Source organism: Grampus griseus, assembly GCF_964374135.1.
Source record: "Grampus griseus genome assembly, chromosome: 1".
Taxonomy (NCBI): Eukaryota; Metazoa; Chordata; class Mammalia; order Artiodactyla; family Delphinidae; genus Grampus; species Grampus griseus.
Genome location: NC_139017.1, coordinates 178,864,327 through 178,886,137, shown reverse-complemented (window position 1 = coordinate 178,886,137; position 21,811 = coordinate 178,864,327). Strand labels below are relative to the sequence as shown.

General features: G+C 53.1%; 1 protein-coding gene across 1 annotated transcript in view; it reads right to left on the bottom strand.

Annotated features, from left to right (window-relative positions):
• Window positions 1-15,534, bottom strand: part of ACOT7 (acyl-CoA thioesterase 7) — a gene marked incomplete at its 5' end in the record, with an annotated part of 90,835 nt that extends 75,301 nt beyond the window's left edge. Inside the window, one exon of the mRNA XM_082662416.1 lies at window positions 15,374-15,534. Within this exon, the coding sequence (XP_082518542.1) occupies window positions 15,374-15,534 (161 nt within the window). The remainder of the gene's footprint in view (window positions 1-15,373) is intronic.
• Between the last annotated feature and the right edge of the window lie 6,277 nt (window positions 15,535-21,811).

The following is a 21,811-nucleotide window of genomic DNA, read 5'->3' as shown; positions in this document are numbered from 1 at the left end:
TGAAGGGGGTCAAAAGGTACAAACTTCCAGTTACAAAATAACCCATGGGGATGTAATGTCCAGCACGGTGACTAAAGTTAACACCACCATGTCATATATTTGAAAGTTACCGAGAGAGTAGATCTCAAAAGTTCTCATCACAAGAAAAAGAAATTATAGCGATGTGAGATGATGGGTGTTAACTGAACTTACCGTGGTGATCATTTCACCACACACACGTATGCCAAGTCACCATGTTGTACAGTTTTATATGTCAATCATATATCCATACAACTGAAAATATAAAATAATTAAAAATTTTAAAAACTTTAAGTTTAAAAATTTCAAGCTTATACCAGAGTTGTGGGGTTTTTTTAAGCTTAAGAGGTAGCCAATTCAAATAACAAAACTGCTGTATCAGACTCTTTCCTTTGTATTTGTTTTCAACTTAGTAAAGACCAGATGGTGCATCTCTGCATGCGGGAACCGGTGTCTGGTGGATGCCGAGGTGGGGTAAGGGCTGGGTGGGGGTTCCAGACAGGTGAGGACCAAAACGTTTTGACACCAGGAGTACCAGAGCCTGCCTCTGGCGGAGCCTGGTTCCTTTCTGTGGGTTTGCCTTTCCGAGTCTGTAAAGTGGGGCTGCCCACGCCAGGCTGGTGCAGAGGGATGCAGGGCCAGGGGGAGAAGTGCAGACAGAGGGCCCCAGGGTGCAGGAGGAAGTGCTTGTATCCGGCAGGACCCTGAGGAGGAAGGGACTGATAAGGAGGTGGCCTCTGAAATAGCAGAACAGGGGATGGCGCCTGCGCCACCCTGCCACACTGGGGGTCCCTGGGGACCCCACGCCATCAACATCCCACTGCCCCCGGGGTCCCTGGGCACTTAGGAGTAAATGCCAGGCGCTCCAGACTGCATACTCTCCAGCCCCCTCCCAACCTGGTCACCCTGGGTCCTGCCCCAAGGACCGTCCTAACCCCCCAGGCCGGCTGGCCACCCAGGCAGGCAGCGCAGACACAAACCTTCCCCCAGGACCTGACCCTGACTCGGCTCTGCAGTTCCCACAGACACAGGGGGGCAAGAGCCCAGCTCACTCACCCCTTTCCTGTGGCCCCAAATCAAGACTCCTTCCCCATGGCCTCACTGTGGTTCCTTCCTGGCCTCCATCTGCATGCTGAGCTGTGATCCCACACCTGCCCTCCCTCCCTCCAAAGGGCTCAGGAGCTGCTGGGCAGGGTCCTCCTCAACCCACCTTCCACAGAGCTCCCCCTACGCGTGTCACCTCCAGGCAGGACTGGGAGGAAGGAGGGACGCCAGGAGAACACGCGGCCCCTCTGTGGAGCTTCTGTTTTCCCACTTTTAGTAAAGACATGGGTATGAAAAGTGCTTCACTATTAAAAAAGAAGAAAAGACAGCCCAGCAGACGAAGCACGATGCCACGCGGCACTGCCCACGGGTGTCTGAGCAGGGACGCAACGGGGCGATACTGGGCTTGCACGCTGGCCGGCTGCGGCCGTGCAGGTGTCTGAGTCCAGGATGCCGAAGCTCTGGGTTTTCGAGAGAAGCTGGCAAGATCCAGAGTCTAACGCGACATCTCCTGGTATCTGACTGGCCACGCCCGACTGAAATGTTTCAACCCCACGCAGGGCAGCTCGGGGGGCGGGGGGCCGGGGGACAGAGCAGGTGGCGGGCCTGACCCAGTCCTGGGGGGAGACTCTGTGTGACCCATTCTCCCTCCCACCTCTCTCTGCCCCTCTGCCCATGCTAACCTGCGACTCCCTCGCTCCTTGGACCCCAGAAACTTCAGAGGACAGTGGAAGGTCAGCCCAGGGAACCCTGCCGGCTTCCCACCCCTCACGTCCTCTCAGCCGGCCGGTGGCACAGACACTGCCTCTGGTGAGCATCCTCTTCACCATCCTCCACTCCCCCCGCCCTCCCAGCAGTGGCGTCTGAATGTCACCATGTCACCCACTGCCCCTCCCCTTCTACTCCAGCTGCTCCTGTCCCAGAGCACAGGATGAGATGGCCAGGGCTGGGCCCGTGGCTAACCGAAGTAGACACCACCCGGACTCTGCTCCCCTCCGGAGCAGACACAAAGCTGACGACAGGAGCACGAAGGAAGCTGCACAGACCCGGGTCAAGGAGTCACTCCCAGACGGGGCAGCCACTCACCTGGACGCCGGGGAAAACTTCGCAGAGGACGTGACACCTGGGCCAAGTCCCTGAGGGGGAGCAGGGCTGAGCCAGGGACAGGGGGCAGGGGATGTTCCAAGAAGAGGGCGCATCTCAGGGGAAGGCCCCAGTGCTGGGAGAGCTCGGTGGGTCCAGAAACAGATGACAACCCCCCAACGCTGGCCAGCAGCCTGTGGGGAGACGGGGGTGAAGAGGGGAGCGGGACGATGGAGCCAGGAGCTTGTCACAAGGGCCTGGGGCTGGCTGGGGACGGCGTCTGGACTTGTCCTGGGGGATGGGGCGGCTTCGGGGAAACCAAGGCAGGGCTGGTATGTGGGGAGTCACTTGGGGACCAGGGGGGGGGGGCTTCTTCGTCTGCCTCTTGCCTCCCAGCCCTAACCCACTGCCTACCCCACTGCCCCAAGAGTCCCTCTTCTTAGGCAGGAGTGCACTCCCCTGCTCAGACCCTCCAGGGCCCCTCCTATGGAATAAAGATTCAACATCCAACTCCCGGGACTTCCCCCGGTGATCCAGTGACTCCCGCGCTTCCACCGCAGGGGGAGTGGGTTTGATCCCTGGTCAGGGAACTAAGATCCTGCATGCCGTGCGTGCGGGGTGGCCAGAAAAACAAAAGATTCAACTTCCTAGTGAGGCGTTCGAAGCTCTCAGGGATCCGGAACTTTTCTCGCCTGATCTCCCACTGTCCTGCAGGGCTCCAAGCTGCACCTGCCCAGACCAGCGCTGCTGGCCAGGCACACCCAGACGTTCCCACCGCCCTGCCTGTGCCCACCTGTCCCGAGGGGCTCATCGATGAACGGGGAGCATGAGTGGATACAACCTCCTGGAGGGCAACCTGGTGTTATCGTTATCCGTCCAAACTCCAGATGCATAGGCTGCTCTGAGCCAGCCATTCCACTGAGAGGAATTCACCCTACAGATGTTGGCACACATGATTAAACCAAGTGTGTTCAAGGTTACTCACTGCAAAGCTGTTTATCATGCAAAGACTGGCCGTGTCCTAAATGTCCACCAATAAGGGACTCAGATTAACTTATATCCACACAACACAAGAGTGCACAGCCCCAAGCAAGAGGGAGGAACGGTCTAGGAGAAGCACCATTAGATGAAAAAAGGCAAAGCGCAGAATGATGGGAACCAGGTGACTACACCTGCAGGCCCCGTGTAGACCATCCCTGGAGGGAGGCCAGGGAAACTGAAAGCTTTCGTTGCCCTTGAGAGGGGAACTAGCGCCTGGAGTCAGGGTGGTGTGCTCTAAGAACAAAGAAGAAGAACAAAGAGTTACAGGACTCCCATCACTCTGTCACAATGGGACCACTGCCATGTCCCAGGGCCCTCCCAAGCAGCATGCCCTGTCCCTTTCCCATCCCATATAAGGAAAGACATTTGCCTCTTTCTAAGGAAAGACAGTTTTCCTCCCGCTCAGCACGCTGAAAGTATACATACGCTGACCAGTTAGCAGATGACTCGCAGGTCCCCTGGCTATAAAAACAGACAAGCAACCCATACTCATTGTCGACTTTCCCTGGCTACCAGGAAGTCGGCCAGCTGTTCTTGCAGCAACCTTCTCTTTAATAAACTGTCTTCCTTACATTCTTTTCCAACCCACGCTCGGATCACAGCATTGTGGTGGCCCGTACGGGGATATCTCTTGGGGGATCTCTTTCCCCACCTCCTCTCCTCATTCCTTGGGACTCTCTGGGAACAGGCAAGTTGCCATGGAAGCAACAGAGGACTCTGGCCAGGGCCACACCCTGGCGTGTTCCGAAGGCTCCACGCTCACTTCGCCCCAGTAACTGCCGCCCAGACGGCTGAGGATCCCTCTGTCTTCCTCCCGACTGCGGACTAGGCCGATTGGCATCGTGCGGGCACAGGTCAGGCATTTAAAAGCCGCTAGGGTGCCTGCCGCTTGAAGACTCCCGTGAAAGCATAAGAGGGTCACTGAACGGACCAGGCTGTTAGAGCGTCTGTCCCCAGCAAGACTGAGGCGCGTATTGGTTCAAGCAGAACACTGAGCCTCCTCCCCTTGGCCGCCGCCTTCCCGGCAGGGCTACGAGGCCGATTCCTCAGCCTGTCTTCTCTGTTACACTTTCACCTCTTTCTCCGTCCGGATTGATTTACAGGAGCCTAGGTGTTGCCTCTGAGCCGTCCCCAGAGTGCCTTTCACGTTTCAGGGCATCGCCAAGCCGGGGGTCACCCAGTGGGTCCCGGGAATCTCTCTCTCTTTTCTTTCTTTCCCTGCCCGAGTCACAAGGTGCCTTAGTTGCACGCTCAGGGGTCACCTCTCACGGTCAGATGCGATTGTTGAGACGGTCGACCCATTTTGTGCCTCAGTCGCACGGAGAGATCACTGGGACAAAGGGGACACCTTTCTGTCAGCCGGTGGTGACTCTCAGTACCCCCATTCTATGGCACATAGGCATTCTTAGCCTTAGGGTTCTGGTACGTCTCAGGAGCCTCCCTCAGACTCACCCCGTGGTTGTATCCTCAGGAACTGGAAAATTTTGACCCTGAGAACCTCAAAAAGAAGAGGCTCATTTTCTTTTGTAACACGGCTTGGCCCCAGTATAAACTGGGGGACCGAGAACAGTGGCCTCCTAACGGCACACTAAATTATAACACGATCCTCCAACTTCATCTCTCTTGCCGGAAACAAGGAAAGGACTCCGAGGTTCCTTACATCCAGAGCTTTATGGCCCGTAGTCAGAATCTGGAGCTGAGGGACTCATGCCACCATGTGTCTTTCTGTTGCCACCTTATCCCCCCGACCCCCTCTGCCTCCCTCTCCATCAGATCTCCTAGGCGACCCTCTACTCGACCTTTCCTGTTCCCCACCACATCAACCCCCTTTGCTTCAGCCCCTGCCCCCGCCTCAACCCACAGCTCCCAACAGCCACCCCCTTATCAGGGCAAAAGCCCCCTCTTCCCTCCCCACACAAGATCGAGGACTGCCCAATGCCAGGAAACAGATTCTAATATGCTTCCCTTAAGGGAAGTAGCAAATGGAGACATGGGCACTATTAGATTCCATGTTCCCTTTCCCATGTCGGACATTTTCCAAATTCAAAACAAGTTAGGTTCCTTCGGTCAGGATCCCACCACTTCTATTAAGGAATTTCAGGCCCTCACCATAGCCTTTGACCTGACCCGGCAAGACATTCATGTAGTCCTGACCACCTGTTGCACTCATGAAGAGACAAACAGGATATGGGCATCAGACCAAGCTTGGGCAGACGAGGCACAGCTCTGTTTCCAAAACCCAGATGGCTGGGGACCCATTTGGGCTGGCTAAATGACTCTCTTTGTAACTACACCCTCAATTTTAATCAGACTAGCCTGGAGTGGGATCCCTGGTCCGAGGAAAATAAATATGAGGTACACGAAGGTAATTCCACTTTGTGTTGGGGAAATTCAAGGAAAACTGTGACTGAGAAATGTATTAATGAAGACCATATCCCCATAAACAGCTCGGCCCTGGGAACTAAATATGTGGGGATCGGTGTGACCACCAGACACTTACTTAGTTTAACCTCCCGGCAAGATTCTCCTCCAAAATATAACATAATTCAGCTAATATTCAGAAATTTGTTATGCCAATCCCCCAGTCACACTCATAATCAGTCAGAGCCTGGATTCTCCCCTTTATGTATAGATGATTACTTCCTTGGAGTTTGGCCTTCCCAATATAATCCTAGGCCATGGGACCCCAGTCTATTTCCAGAGGAAAACTCCCAAAAGGTCAGAGCCTGGCTCTGGGGAGCCACAGCAGGGGTATCCTTGAGGGGCACCGGATTTTCATTTCTGTGTGGTAAAGGGGTCTATCTGGATCTTCCCACACTTTGGAGGGGGCTCCCGCACAATTACTGCTGTGGTCCCAGAGGCGACCATTATGACTACCAAGGATTTAGCTTCCTCAGGAGGCATTCCCAGCCTTGGGTCCTTCCTCGAAGAGGCCGTAAGACCTGTCCAGGAGAGACAAACATGAACTGCTGCTTGGTGGGGACATGCTTATGATAACCCAGTTCTTGATCAGCCTGAAATAATATGCAGTGTCCTTGGAGGGCTCTTCTGGTCTGCAGGCACACCCCTCTCAGAGAGGAGCGCTCTCCCTCTCACCATCACGGCCCAGGAACCTTGGAAGGCAGCGGTAGCAGCCACTGAGGAACAGCAGTCAGCCCCAGGCTCTCTGGCCGAGGGGGTTTTACAAAATAGGCCCTTAATGTTATAACAGCTGAGGCGGGGGTATCTGTGCCCTGCTAAATGAGACATGCTGCTTCTATATTAATACCTCTGGCCAGGTTGAAGAAGACCTTCAGATTCTAAAGAAAAACATCAAATTAATAGAAGATTTAAAAGAGAGAGCAGGACAGGGCCCCAAGCTGGCTTTCCAACCTCCTCTCCTCTATGGGGATCCAGAGATGGACATGGCTATTGCCCTGTTGGGACCATCAATCCTGATGGCCTTTGTTTTGTTGTTTGGCCCCTGCATTATTAACACATTATCTCAATTCATCTCCCGACAGGTTCAAAAGATTCAGTTCCAGATGGTGCTACAACAAGAGTACCAGCCAGTTGGCACACGGAATACACTGGAACAAACTGCCTAATCATTGTGCAGGATCTCATCTCCCTCCGTAAATATACCCTGATAGAGAGTGGGCATTGGGACCCAGGGCCCCACAATGCCCCTGTCCAGCAGGAAGCAGCCAGAGAGATTGTCGCCCCTTCTCCTTACAAAAAGGGTTCCTGAACGCCTAAGAAGGAGATAGGCAGGTAGGTAGACGTGAGCAGGGTATCCAATAGGGCCAAAGAATTGGCCCTGTAAATAAAGAGAGGGGGGAACGTAGTGTCCAAGGACAAAGAAGATAAACTCAAAGGGCCAATATTGCCGGAACAAAGAGTTACAGGACTCCCGTCACTCTGTCACAATGGGACCACTGCCATGTCCCAGGGCCCTCCCAAGCAGCATGCCCTGTCCCTTTCCCATCCCATATAAGGAAAGACATTTGCCCAGTTTTCCTCCCGCTCAGCACGCTGAAAGTATACATACTCTGACCAGTTAGCAGATGACTCGCAGGTTCCCTGGCTATAAAAACAGACAAGCAACCCATGCTCATTGTCGACTTTCCCTGGCTACCAGGAAGTCGGCCAGCTGTTCTTGCAGCAACGCTTCTCTTTAATAAACTCTGCCTTCCTTACATTCTGCCTTGTGTCTGGAAATTCTGTTCCAACCTGCGCTCAGATCACGACATGTAAATATCTCAGCATTCCCTCGGAAAGATAAAGACTCCGTTTGAAAACAGAACCACAGGAATTCCCTGGCAGTCCAGTGGTTAGGAGTCAGTGCTCTCACTGCCGGGGGCCCCGGGTTCGATCCCTGGTCAGGGAACTAAGATCCCACAAGCCAGATGGTGTGGCCAAAAAATAAAAATAAAAACAGAATCACAAAACAATTATTCCACCTAAAATACGAACTCCTTAATATAACTTTTTTCTAATTGGCTTTATTCAATAATTCGTGAATCGGGCAGCATCCCATCTAGCAAGCAGAAAGGAGCTCCTCTTTTTCTTTTTTTTAAACTAACATTTTTAAAAAAATAATAAATTTATTTATTTTTGGCTGCTTTGGGTCTTCGTTGCTGTGCACAGCTTTCTCTAGTTGTGGTGAGCGGGGCCTATACTTCGCAGTGGTGCATGGGCTTCTCATTGCGGTGGCTTCTCTTGTTGTGGAGCACGAGCTCTAGGCACGCGGGCTTCAGTAGTTGTGGCATGCGGGCTCAGTAGTTGTGGCTCGCAGGCTCTAGAGCGCAGGCTCAGTAGTTGTGGTGCATGGGTTTAGTTGCTCCATGGCATGTGGGATCTTCCCAGACCAGGGCTCGTACCTGTGTCCCCTGCATTGGCAGGCAGATTCTTAACCACTGAGCCACCAGGGAAGCCCAGTTTAATATCATTAAATATCAAGTAAGCATTCAAGTTTCCTCAGCTACGTCCTAAATGTTTTGAAATCTGCAATTGTGAACTGTTTTCATACCTGCCCAAAGCTGGAAAGAACTCAAATGTTCACTGTCTGATAAAGAGATAATGAAGATTACTAGGCAACAACAGCAAGAATCACCGACACACACACACACACGTGTGAAACTCACAAGCATTGTGCTGAGTCTATGACTCCATTGATGAGAAATTCTAGAAAAGGCAAAACTAGTGATAGGAAGCATACCTGTTTGCCAGGGGCCAGAGCTGGGAGGAAACCAAGTGCAAAGGGGCAGGAAGGCACTTTTTTTTTTAGAAATGTAATTAATTTATCACTTATTTATTTATTTATTTTTGGCTGTGTTGGGTCTTGGTTGCTGCGCGTGGGCTTTCTCTAGTTGCCGTGAGCGGGGGCTACTCTTCAGTGTGATGCGTGGGCTTCTCATTGCAGTGGCTTCTCTTGTTGTGGAGCACGGGCTCTAGGCTCTCAGGCTGCAGTAATGTGGCATGCGGGCTCAGTAGTTGTGGCTCTAGGGCTCTAGAGCGCAGGCTCAGTAGTTGTGGCACACGGGCTTAGTTGCTCCACGATATGTGGGATCTTCCCGGAACAGGGATCAAACCTGTGTCTCCTGCATTGGCAGGCGGATTCTTAACCACTGTGCCCCCAGAGAAGTCCCCAGGAAGGCACTTTTTGAGGTGGTGGAAAAGTTCTATGTCACAACTGTGATCATTACACAGGTGTACACATTTGTCAAAAGTGAACCGTACATTAAAAATAGGTACATTTTATGGCACGTAATTTATACCTCAGTAAAGGTTGTTTTTAAAAAAAGCATAACTACAATATAATTACCTCACCTTAAAAAAAAAAGCGGGGTAGGGGGGGCTTCCCTGGTGGCGCAGTGGTTGAGAGTCCGCCTGCCGATGCAGGGGACACGGGTTTGTGCCCCGGTCCGGGAGGATCCCACATGCCGCAGAGCGGCTGGGCCCGTGAGCCATGGCCGCTGAGCCTGCGCATCCGGAGCCTGTGCTCCGCAACGGGAGAGGTCACAGCAGTGAGAGGCCCGCATCCTGCAAAACAAAAAACAAATAAACAAAAGAAGGGCGGCGGGGGGGGGGGGGGGGGGGCCGGAATTATCTGCCGGTCCAGTGGTTAGGACTTCTCGCTTCCACTGCAGGGGGCCTGGGTTCGATACCTAGAACCCTGGTCGGGGAACTACTGAGGCAGGAGATAGATGGGCTCCGGGCTAGGCCTTTACAACTGGCCTCCTGCTTACATTTCTTGGGGCAGGAAAAAGGTGGGCTTCAGGCCGGACACGTACAACTAGCCTCCTGTTTGCATTTCCTGAGACAGGAGATAGGTGGGCTCCAGGTTAGATATTTATGACCAGCCTCCTGTCTGCCCTTCGAGATAGAAATAACAAGAGGAACAGGGTAAAGAGCTGGACTTTGTCTCCTGTGGACACTTTACGATAACAGCCATGGCAGGAACAGAGAGGGGCTGAACCTTGCTTGAGGAAAAGATCAAGAGGTCTTATGTTTCCCATCCTTGGGGCAAGGGAGACACTGCACCTGTGCAGAAAGGCTCCTTGGGGGTCAAAAATCACCCAGAATAGGTGATGCCAAGGCCCCCCTTAGGCCTCTGGGCCGGAATCCATCTTGGAAAAAAGTTGTGCACACAGGCTGGGGAGGGTCCTAGGGCAGGTCAGGTGTGGAAAAAGAAACCAGATAATTGGCCAAAGGTAAACAAAGACCCGGAAGAACTGCCCCATATAAATGACTTAAACCCTCTTCAATGTTCCTCCTCATTAGGGGGGACGCCCACACCCTTCCTCTCCGGGTGTGCATCTCTGCCCTGCTTCTGTCTTAACTAAACAGTTTCTCTGTGAGCTCTCCCACGTGTTGTGTTATGTCTCTAATGATAAACTCTGTACCTGTTTTTACACTTTTTGCCTCCTTCAGAAATGCATTTTTTCAGTGGAGGTAAGAGCCAGGGGAACTTTGCTTCTAGACTCTAGCCCCTGGTGAACTAGTGGCTAGGATTCCTGGTTTTCATCCAGGCTGCCCAGGTTCAATTCCTGGGAAGGCACTAAGATCTCGCTTCAAGCCACCACTCACTGCTGCTGCCTCTCCAAGATCACTAGGGTCCCGCAGGCCTTGTGGCAGGGCCAAAAAAACCACCAGAAATTCCTTAGTATTCCTAACTGTCAAGGGACTATTCACGTTTCCCCAAGTATCTCATAAATGTTTTAAAATCTTCATTTTGGGGACTTCCCTGGTGGCTCAGTGGATGGGACTCCGCACTCCCAGTGCGGGCGACCCAGGTTCAATCCCTGGTCAGGAAACTAGATCCCACATGCATGCCGCAACTGAGAGTTCGTGTGCCACAACTGAGGAGCCCACCTGCCACAACGAAGGAGCCCGTGAGCCACAAATAAGGAGCCCGCCTTCCACAACTAAGACCCAGTGCAATCAAATAAATAAATAATTTTCTTGTTTTTTAAAATCTGCATGTTGTTGACTTTTCTACTGAAGCATAATTTGCATGCAGAAAATCAGTATTTATAATAAGCTTCCTCAGTTATTCAGATGTAGGTAGCCTGCAGGCAGGGTGACCATATAATTTACCCTCCTCCTCAAGATACCTCCGAGAGTGAAAGAAAGTAGACCAGGAAGCACAGGGAATAGTCACCCCAGGCTGGGCCCCATCCAGAGAAGCGTCACCTACAGGAGGAAGCAACTCCTGGCCTGACTGAAACCAGGGAGCTGGGAAGCAGTGGTGCCAAGGCGAGGGCAATGCCAGGCTGCCTGGCCCACTGACGGGGAGGCTGCATGGTGGGTGAGCACAGCCTGGCCCACCACAGGCTCCCTGGGCTGCAAAGACTGCATCTTCACCCACAGCTCCTGCATCCCCGCAGGAAGGGAGCCAGCACTGTGCATCGCGTTATGGAATGTCCCAGAATACTAACTCCGAGTGCGGTTTCTGTAACTCAGATTCTATGTTTTCACTGACTTCCCTGTAAACCCAAAGACAAAGCCCCAAAGAGAAAAAATTCCAAACGGGCATACCTCGAAGATAAAGCAAGTCACATGACTATTCTGGCTTCCCAGTGCATATAAAAGTTATGTTTACACGATCAAATGTGTAATAATTTTAAAAACTCTTTATTTTATACCTATGACACGAGGACTATAGCCAATATTTTCTAATAACTATAAATGGAGTATAACCTTTAAAAATTGTGAATCACTATATTGTACACCTGTCACTTATGTAATACTGCATAGCAACTATAAGTCAATAAAAAAATTTTTTTAGTTAAAAAAACTTTATCGCCAAAACATGCTAACCATCACCTGACAACACAAAGTTGCCATAAACCTTCAATTTATTAAAAAAAAACAAAAGCGATATATTCAAAGTGCAATAAAGTGAGACGCAAGAAAACGAGGGTGTGCTTGTACAAAAATTCAAGTCCATTCCACTAATCTTTATTGGCACATCTACCAGATGTCAGGCACTTTGCTGGGCATTCATGGTACAGCAGTGAACAAAGCAATCCCTGAGCTGAAGACACTTCCTAGCGGATTTACACCTACAAGCAGGGCAAGCAAAAGGAAACTCTGCAGACCTCACACATCTCCCTACAAAGGACTCCAGGGCATCTGCCCTGGGCCACGTACCTTCCAAGGTCCCCCTCCGTTAGCTCTGTTGTTGGGAGAGCTGCCTACAGTCCCCAGAAAGCTTCCAAGCTTCCCTTAGGAAACCCTGCCCCTCAGAGGCCTACCAGGAATTCTGGTTTTTAAATTCCTCTACTTATTGCACTGTCCCATAAGGTAGCCACCAGCCACAGGAGGCCAGCCTGTATGCATTTAAATAAATTTAAATGAATGCAATTAAAAATTCAGTTCCTCCATGTCTGACTGCATTTCAGGCACTCATTGGCCACTTGCGGCTAGTGCCTAGCGTACTGGACAGCGCAGACGCGGAGCATCTCTATCACTGCAGAAAGTTCTAGTGGATGTTGTACTCTCCACCAACCTGGTATGGGACATGTCCTTCAATTTCACTGCGACCAACACCCAGGGGCTCCTACTAGGGGCCCACACTGATGCCATGATCCAGCCTCACAACCGGATGTGAATGTGAGGCCGAGCAATGGAAAAGCACGACAATGGAACACCGGACAGGGAACAACACACCAGCTGCCTTCGCTCCCTCGGCTGTCAGGGTCCGAGGCCGCCCTAGGCCAAGGCTTTACCCTCTGAGAGCCTCACTTTCCCCCATCGGTAAAATAACAGAGTTGGGCTGGGGGCTCCTAGGGGTCATTCTGATTCTGACATTCTAGAACTCTGACTCCAACAAGGAAAAAAGCAATTTGCTAAGAAAATGTGAACTAACATCATTCAGAATAAACCAAAAGAAAAATGCTCTTCTGAGACTTTAAATGCTGTCCCAGAGCCTGCATCTGTAGGGCTCGATAAAAAGAAGGAGGGACATGGGAATTCCCCGCAGTCCAGCAGTGAGGACTCCACGCTTCCACTGCAGGGGGCACAGGAGGGTACAGCACACCGCAGTGGTCTGGCTGTCCAAAGTTTGGGCTCTCAGGGGTAAACACCCCCCTCTGTTTTCAACTGCCCAGCACTGTGCCAAAGGTTTTAATCCTCACAGCCACCATGAAACAGGTACTGTTATTACCTCCGATTCACAGCCAAGAATACTGAGGCCTAAAGCCCACGCCTGCAGGAGGCAGAGCTGGGATTCGAACCTAGGCCCTTGGCTTCCTGAGCCTGGGTCCCACTTTTCAGACAAAAAGAGCTTCCGCTTACTTACAAGGTGCCAGCCATTCTGCCACGCTCTAGATACACTTTCTTTAGCACTCAGAACAGCCCATGATAAAACGGGTCACAGAAAGTTAGGCAGCTTCCAAGGGGCAGAGGCCACATTCACACCCAGGCCTGGGACTGGAGAGCTGGCTCTGACCACTGCCCTCCCCAGACTTTAGGGCCCCTAGCCCTTCAACACCTCCTTCTGACCGAGAGCATGGGACCCTCTTAATCATCTAGGATGGCGGTGGGTGTGGCGTCCTCTCCCTGCTAGACTGTGAACCTGCTAAGCTGGGGACTGAATTTTCCATGTCCGTGTCCCTCCCTCAGGGCACTTCACCCCTTGGAGGCGTCCAGTGAAGCTTGTTAAATTCATGGGCTGGGTTGCCCTAGGCCAGGAGGCTCCTCTTTCAACATGGGGTGTCAGCTCAGATGTCCTTAAAGGGCTCCCCACCCTGCTACATCCACTCCAGTGTCCTGGGGTTTCTCAGGGCCAAGTCGCTGTGACCACGGGCCTCATCACAACCCCTCCAACTCCCCTGGGCAGTTGTGTTGGCCACCTGAGGCTCACCTCAGCCAGGTATCCTGCCCACGTGTCCCCAGTCAGAGACAATATGCCATTGTGAATATATGAGCGGCAGTCCAGCAAGCAAGCACCGTGGGTAAGAAGAAGTGTGCGCATACATGTGGAAGTGTCCAGGCTATCCAAAAGCCTATTAACTATGTTAGAGGCTGGTTTTTAAAAAGGTAGTATGTATAGACGGGCTATTCATCATCCTGATGAAGTAAATAAAAGCCCAGCCTTCCACGAGTAGATTGAAATCAGTATTTTCTTTTGTGGGGAACGCAGTGGAAAGAAAGTGGGTCTGGAGGCAGAAGACCCATGAGGAGCTGTGCTTCCCCGCCCCCAGCCCTGGGCTCTTGTGGCCGGATGACCTTACAGAGGCAATGGGTCTCCCGGGACCTCAGTTTCCTCTTCCCTGACAAGAGTGGTGGGCTCCCTGCCATCCTCCCTCCCAGGGGTGCTGGACAAACCAAGCAAGATGAGAGATGTTACGAGCCCTTAGCAAATCACAAACTGCAAGGTCACCCGGCCAATGTGAGGCAGAGGCCGATCCAAGCACCTGATCCAGGCCCGTCTGTCTCCCGATATCAGTTACTTCTATTATTTTTGCCCTCGGAACCTGAAGTGGGTGGCGCCAAGATGGCCACACAGCCAATAACAAATCAATGGCGCAAGGCTCCCCCAAAGATTTCTTCTCCCTAGAAAAGTCAAAACTGACCTTGAGGTCAGGAAAGGACTTTGACTCAGTCAGAAGCGGGGGTGGGTTCAGGGCACCCCACGATCCAGCACTGTCTGCCGAGCCTTTGCCTATTCCGAGGAGATGTCACCATCCACAGGAAACTAACCTGGCTTGGACCCAAGGTCAGTGTGACGCCCGGTCTCCAAATCTGAGGCACCGGGCCCCAAACAGGAAGGCGGGGTCACTGTCAACAGTGCATCAAGCAGCACAGGCCCTGTTGCAGGCCCCAGCGCCCGTTCGGCCTTGCCAGACTCCTCGCTCTTCCTTAGCTCAGGCTCCAATGCCACCATGCCTGCTTCCGTTCTTAACGACGGAATGGAAAGTAACCTTGAGGCTGCCCTCCCGCATCTGTCGGAAATGAGCCGGCTCGTGATCTCCGGCGTCCTCGGGGCCCTCTATATACCGGTGCCGGTGGCGGAAGGCAGGGATGGTCCCCTGACAAGAACAACCCCTTGCCCCCTTTGTGTGAGATGCTTCCGGGCTCAATGGACCATCCTCTGTTCTTAGCCGTGAACTGTTAGAGGGGAAAGGTATTTACCGTTCTTCCTGTTTTCAGCCGCCTCCCGCCCAAAACCGTGGCAGGGCACTGAAGGGACCGCATATGTGCAGCCCCCGCCCACTCGGGCGCCCACCGATGGGCTCAACCGGCTCCGGCCGCCGCCCAGCGAGCGGGTTACCTGCGCCGCACATTTCGGGGGATCCGGTTGGCTTTGAACCACCGCCCGGATAACGACCCCGAATTAGGGGGTCCTGGGCTGGGGCTCCGGGGCGCTCGGGCAACGGGCGGGGCGGGACGTGGTGGGGCTGTGCTCCGACCCCCGCCCGGGGAAGGGCGCCGCGCCGCTTCCTCGCGCAAACGGCCTGCGTGACCTCGGCGCCGCCCCGCAGATGCGCCGGAGGCCGGAGCGGCGGCGCGCGGGGAAGCAGCCGGATCTGCGGCAGCCGAGGCGCATCCCGGCCGCTGCGGGCGGGCGGGGTCCGGAGGCGACCGGCCCGGCGGGGGCGGCGACTGGGGAAGGGAAGGCGCGGGGCCGGTGGGGGTCGGCCAGGCCCTGGCAGCGACTCGGAGTCCTGGCCGCCCGCCCTCCGCGCGTCCCTCTTACCGGCAGATCTGGATGGCGGACGGGGTCTCGGCGGCGGGGCCCGACATGGTGGCGGCAGCGGCGGCGGGAGCCTGAGGGAGCGCGCAGGTGTCTGGCAGGCCCAGCGCTGAATGAATTAGCCCGGGCGGTGCCGCGGAGGGGGAGGGGAGAGGCGGAGCCATTGCGCCGGAGAGGCGGGGCCTGTGCGCCGGCGGCGAGTCGAACGCAGCCTCCTGCGAAGCCCCGCCCCTCGCACCCGCCCTCGTCCCGCCCCCGGGCCGGCGCCGGCTCCCCAGGCGTCCGGTTCTGGCGGCGGCGGGGCCGCGGTGGGGCGCCGCTTCCAGAAGGTTCGGCGGCGGTTGGGCGGAGCCGGCGCGGGACTGGGCGACCTCGAGGGTCAGCCTGGCCCCGCGTGGCGCGTGTTTGTATGCGGCCTTCCCCCTGCCCGCGACCGGCAGTTCGGGAGGCCGCGACCGGTACTCGCCTTCTCAGATCAGCCCTGAGAGGAAATTGGGGGCGGTTTCCCGTAAAGGAGCATTCATGGCCGAGCTGGGAGGCACGTGGGTGCACAAAACGGGGAGCCAGGAACCATCAGGCCTCAGCGAGTGTCTTTTGCTGCAGGAACACGCAGCTGCTGGAGAGAAGCCAGGACCTGGGGTCCGTCTACACCGCCCGCTGTACACCACCTCTGGGTTGTTCCAAAAAGACTTCCTGAGAGTGCTCTGAGCGTTTGCTTGGGGGTGCGTGTCCTGCAGTGAGGAGCTGTAACGATGCTGCTCTGTTCCGTTGCACACCCTGTGCCCAGCAGTGGAGTCCAGGCCAAGTCGGTGTCACAAAATCCACCCAGAAAAGAGGGGAAACGTGATCACATCTATGTGCTGTAATTTTTTTTAATTATTTACTTATTTATTTTGGGGCTGAGTTGGGTTTTCCTTGCGGCGCGTGGGCTTTCTCCAGTTGCGGCGAGCGGGAACTACTCTTCGATGCGGTGCACGGGCTTCTCATTAAGGTGGCTTCTCTTTGTTGTGGAGCACGGACTCTAGGCATGGGGGCTTCAGTAGTTGTGGCACGTGGGCTCAGTAGTTGTGGCGCATGGGCTTAGTTGCTCTGTGGCATATGGGATCTTCCCGGAGCAGGGCTGGAGCCCATGTCCCCTACGTTGGCAGGGGGATTCTTAACCAGTGCACCACCAGGGAAGTCCCAATGTGCTGTAATTTCAGAGAGCCATTACTCCGTATGAGACTTGACTTTCTCCCAATTTTTTACAATATACATAAATTGCTTCTGTAGTTAGATTTTTAAAAATCATAACCCATGGAACTCAAGCTCGCCCATTTATACTGAAATAACTCATCCTGGTTACTCCTGCATTACCAGACCAGCGAGGCGGCCCACCACACATCTCTAAGTCCCAGGAACAGAGGGAGCTGACCGATCATGTCTATCATTTCAAGATTATTACACTAAAAGTTTCGTTTTCTAGTGTGCAAGCATCTAGGGTCACCAACCCTATTTAACCACCACGTCTTCGCAGTATGGGTCCTGAAATGGATGGATTTCTTATGATGGGACCCGGGAGCAACAGCCAGCTTTGGAGCCTTAGGCAAGGCGAATTCCTTATCTGTTAAATGGGTGTAATAATACTCACCTTCCAGACCTTTAGGAAGATTAAATGAGATAACGAAAGTAAGGGGCCCAGCACACGAATAAGTTAGGGCCTCTCTTCCTCTCTGTGGTCACCTTCCCTGCTCATTCTTTCTCTCTAAACAACCCTTCCCAGACAGTGCAATGGAATGAGGATTTCCTGAGGCCCTGCCCTACTTGTATAGGTGGGCACATCACCAGGAGAGTTGGAGATATTCTGTTCTTTTCCTTTTCTAATATTTATTTATTTGGCTGCACCGGGTCTTAATTGTGGCACTTGGAATTTTCATTGTAGCCTGTGGGAACTTTAGTTGCGGCATGTGGGATCTTTTAGTTGTGGCATGCGGGATCTAGTTCCCTGCATTGGGAGCGTGGAGTCTTAACCACTGGACCACCAGGGAAGTCCCAATTCTGTTCTTCAGAAAGCTCAAAATCTGATTGGGGGACAAATCCAGGACACAAAAAACCTGGCTCTGACCATCTGCTGGACTAAATTCCTAGACTGAGTGGTTCCGGATTAAATAGCCAGGTCCCAGGACTTCCCTGGTGGCGCAGAGGTTGAGAATCCACCTGCCAATGCAGGAGACACGGGTTTGATCCCTGGTCCGGGAAGATCCCACATGCCGCAGAGCAACTAAGCCCATGCGCTACAACTACTGAGCCTGCACTCTAGAGCCCGCGAGCCACAACTACTGAGCCTGCGTGCCACAACTACTGAAGCCCGCACGCCTAGAGCCCATGCTCCACAACAAGAGAAGCCACCACAATGAGAAGCCCGTGCGCCTCAATGAAGAGTAGCCCCCACTCGCCACAACTAGAGAAAGCCCGCACGCAGCAATGAAGACCAACGCAGCCAAAAATAAATAAATAAATAAATAAAAATAAATTACTAACACATTGTTTTAAAAAAAGTGCAAACTTCCAAATTGCCCCCAACCAAGATAGTAAATCAAAACAATGTAGATTCCTAGAGTGGCAAGAATTAATGCCAGACTTAAAAGACCTAAAGGATGCATCGCAGCTTCATTTATTGACTAGTCTGGTTCCTGAGAAACCAGATGGATCCCAGAGGACCCAGTTGAGTAGCTGCCCCAATTCCAGATAAGGTATCTTTTAGTTTACTGTTTGGTGGTAAAATACACATAAAATTTAGCATCTCAACAATTTTTACACATGCAGTTCAGAGGTATTAAGTACATTCACAGTGCTGTGCAACCATGACCACCATTCCATCTCCAGAACTCTTCTTATCCTGCAAAACGGACACTCTGTACCCAGCTGAATGCTAACTTCCCATTCCCACCCCCGCCCAGCCCAGCCCCCAGCTGCCCCCATACTCAGGAGTGGCCTCTTTGCTGAAATATATATATATATTTTTTTTTTGCCTCACCATGGGATCTTAGTTCCCCGACCAGAGATTGAGCACCATGCACTCGGCAGTGAAAGTGGCGAGTTCTAACCACTGGACCGCCAGGGAGTTTCCGCTCAAGCAGATTGACCCCCCCCATCAGGTGAAAGGTATGAGGCTATTGACTCAAACACAGGGAATCAGAACCCCTGGAGGTGGGACTCAGAAATCTGCATTTAACAAGCTTTCCAGGTGGTGCAAAAAATTGCTGTGACTGATGTCAATGTTTGTGTGAGTCTATACCTTGTAATATTTGGCCTGAAACGGGTGGAGGAAGCAAATGGAAGGCATTTGTCTTGTTATCATCATTGAAGGAGACCCAGAGCCCATTCTGGGTAGAGGTGGATTTACCATGAGGCTGATGAGGCTTAAGCTTGGATCGCCCACAAGCAAGGACAGGTAGTAGAATGTTCTAGGAGGGAGTTCCCTCGCAGTCCAGTGGTTAGGACTCTGTGCTTTTACTGCCGAGGGTCCAGGATTAAATTAAAAAAATTCTAGGAGCAGGGGGAGGCCAGGATTGTCACCAGGAAGCATATTTATGGAAGCATGTTGGTAAATTGCTTAAGGAGAAACCAAAAGGGATGGGACATCAACCTGCAGGCACCACTAGTTTGAAGTGACTCATTTTTTCCTTCTGAATAAATATTCACTTCCATCCTAAATCTATACTCATAATTTTACATGTTTTCTTACTTAGGGCCTCAAAATGTAGTCCCCATAAACCCTGAATCTGTCTCTGATTTCTGAGGTCCAGAATGGTTCTTTGTTCTTTAAGAACTTTGTCCTATGTTCCCCGAGGTTTTTAATTCACCGAGCACCAAGACAGGCGGCTCTCGGGCCCTCCCTCCAAACAGAACCAGCGGCAGGCACATGTTCAGCTGGAAATCTCCTTCCTTAGCCCCCAGGCCAGGGAACCCCTCGCTCACAAAGCGCAGTCGTGGGACCAGCCACCAGCCCTTGCTCCCTACTGCCCCCCAATGGCCCTTTGGTGACAAGACACCACGTGTGCACCTAGGGTGTGCCCTCTAGCGCCCTTCTCACGCTCCTGAAACCATTCAGAGTTTTATTACAGCTGCTTTAAGTGGCTGGGGCTTTTGCCAGGGCCTCTCAAAACCCAGAGTGAAGCCAGTTCCTCACTGGGAACCCTCAGTGGGTGGCTGCCTTCTCCCCAACATCGAGTGCTCGAGCAGCTCTCTGCAGCGTGGCCACCTGGCTGCACAGGGACGCACACGCGCACGCAGGCACCCAGCACCCCAGAGATGCACCCACACGGGGAAGGGGGCCAGGCAAAAAGTAAAACCAAGGGAAATAACACCATTGGGTGGGTTAGTTCTCTGGACCGGCTATAGCAAGCTGGTGTGTGTGTGTGTGTGTGTGTGTGTGTGTGTGTGTGTGTGTTAAATAACCAATTATTGCTTTAACAATCTCTTGTCACTTTATTTTTAATTTTTTGGCTGTGCCGCGCGGCATGTGGGATCTTCGTTCCCCAACCAGGGATCGAACCGGCGCCCCCTGAATTGGAACCACAGAGTCTTAACCACTGGACCACCAGAGAAGTCCCACCCTGGTGTGTTTTTAAAAAGTAAATATGGGGGACTTCCCTGGTGGCTCAGTGTTTAAGAATCTGCCTGCCAATGCAGGGGACACGGGTTCGAGCCCTGTTCCGGGAAGATCCCACGTGCCACGGAGCAGCTAAGCCCGTTTGCCACAACTACTGAGCCTGCGCTCTGGAGCCCACAAGCCACAGCTGCTGAGCCCGTGTGCAACAACTACTGAAGCCAGCACGCCTAGAGCCTGTGCTCCACAACAAGAGAAGCCACTGCAGTGAGAAGCCCGCACACCGCAACGAAGAGTAGCCCACACTCGCTGCAACTAGAGAAGGCCCGTGCACAGCAACGAAGACCCAATGCAACCAAAAATTAATTAATTAAAAAAAAATTAGGGCTTCTCTGGTGGCGCAGTGGTTGAGAGCCCGCCTGCCGATGCAGGGGCACGGGTTCGTGCCCCGGTCCGGGAAGATCCCACATGCTGCGGAGCGGCTGGGCCCGTGAGCCATGGCCGCTGAGCCTGCGCGTCCGCAGCCTGTGCTCCGCAACGGGACAGGCCACAACAGTGAGAGGCCCACGTACCGCAAAAAAAAAAAAAATTAAATTAAATATGGAGTCTTCCCTGGCGGTCCAGTGGTTAAGACTCTGCATTGCCAATGCAGGGGGCAAGGGTTCGATCCCTGGTCAGGGAACTAAGATCCCATATGCCTTGCGACAAGGCCAAAAAAAAAAAATTAAAAAAAAAAAAGTAAATATGGCTGCTTATTGATGTTTCGAGTAGGAGGTGGCTGCCTACACATGATGGGGACGTGCTGCCGCTGTCTCCAGAGTGGTCACCCCAAAGCACGGTGGCGAGGATTCTTCAAAGCCACAGATTTTTCCAGACGTTCCCCGCAGGCTATGTTCATTCTGATCCTATTCCAGATAAACCAGTGGAAGACTCATCCTGAGAGTCTGGGCTTCACAGGTGGAGCAGAGTAATTTGTAAATGTTTATTAGAGGAGTCCTCCTTGGCAACCTGCTCTTTATCCTCATGGAAACGAGATCTGCCCTCTCCACATCAACTGCTGCTAGGGGACAGGTGGGGCCTGGCCCCAGCCTGAACCTCCCCGACAGCTCAGTGCTCTGATTGTCCTTAGGTCATTGGTCCATTTCACCCACTGGTTTATGAGACATGGGAGCCTTGCCTCTAACCAAGCGTGATAACCAGACAGAGTTAGACTCGGTCGTCACGGGACCAGAACAGAGAGGACATTGCAAGAGCTGTTCACTGGGCACTCTGTGAGCCTTATAAGGGTCATTAAATGCCCCCGAGCGAGGCGGCTTCCCACCCACGCAGAAGCAGCCCGCTCTGCCCTCGGCTCACCTTTGGCCATGAGACGGGGCTCTGGGAATACCTGGGGAGCTGCCAGGGGGAGGCGCCTGCAGGGGCCCTGTAGGGGAGGGATGTGGGCGTCGCTATTTCACAGGCCCAACTCAGAGGACCAGCTGAGACCTTCTAGGCAGGTCTTGCACGTCCCTGCTGGGAAACTGGCTTCTCGCCTCAGGCCCAGAGCCTCACCCACCCAGGCAAGTCTCAGCTCCTCGCCAAGGCCTGGCTGGCCTCCGGCTCAGATCCCCAGAATGCCTGACCCTGTGTGTCACTGGCCTACCTACACGCCCCGTCCCTGACTGCTTGGACTGTGGCTTGATTGGGGTCAGATCAACGAGAGTCACAGAGTTGGGGACCCAGATGGGGCTCAGAAGCAAGCAGTGGTGGAAAGGAGGAGAGGGGCCTCTGGTTGGTCAGTTTTTACCGAATTTCGACCCACACTGAAAGTTCTTATTTAAAGGGACAAGGAGTCTGCCCAGTTTGTGCCG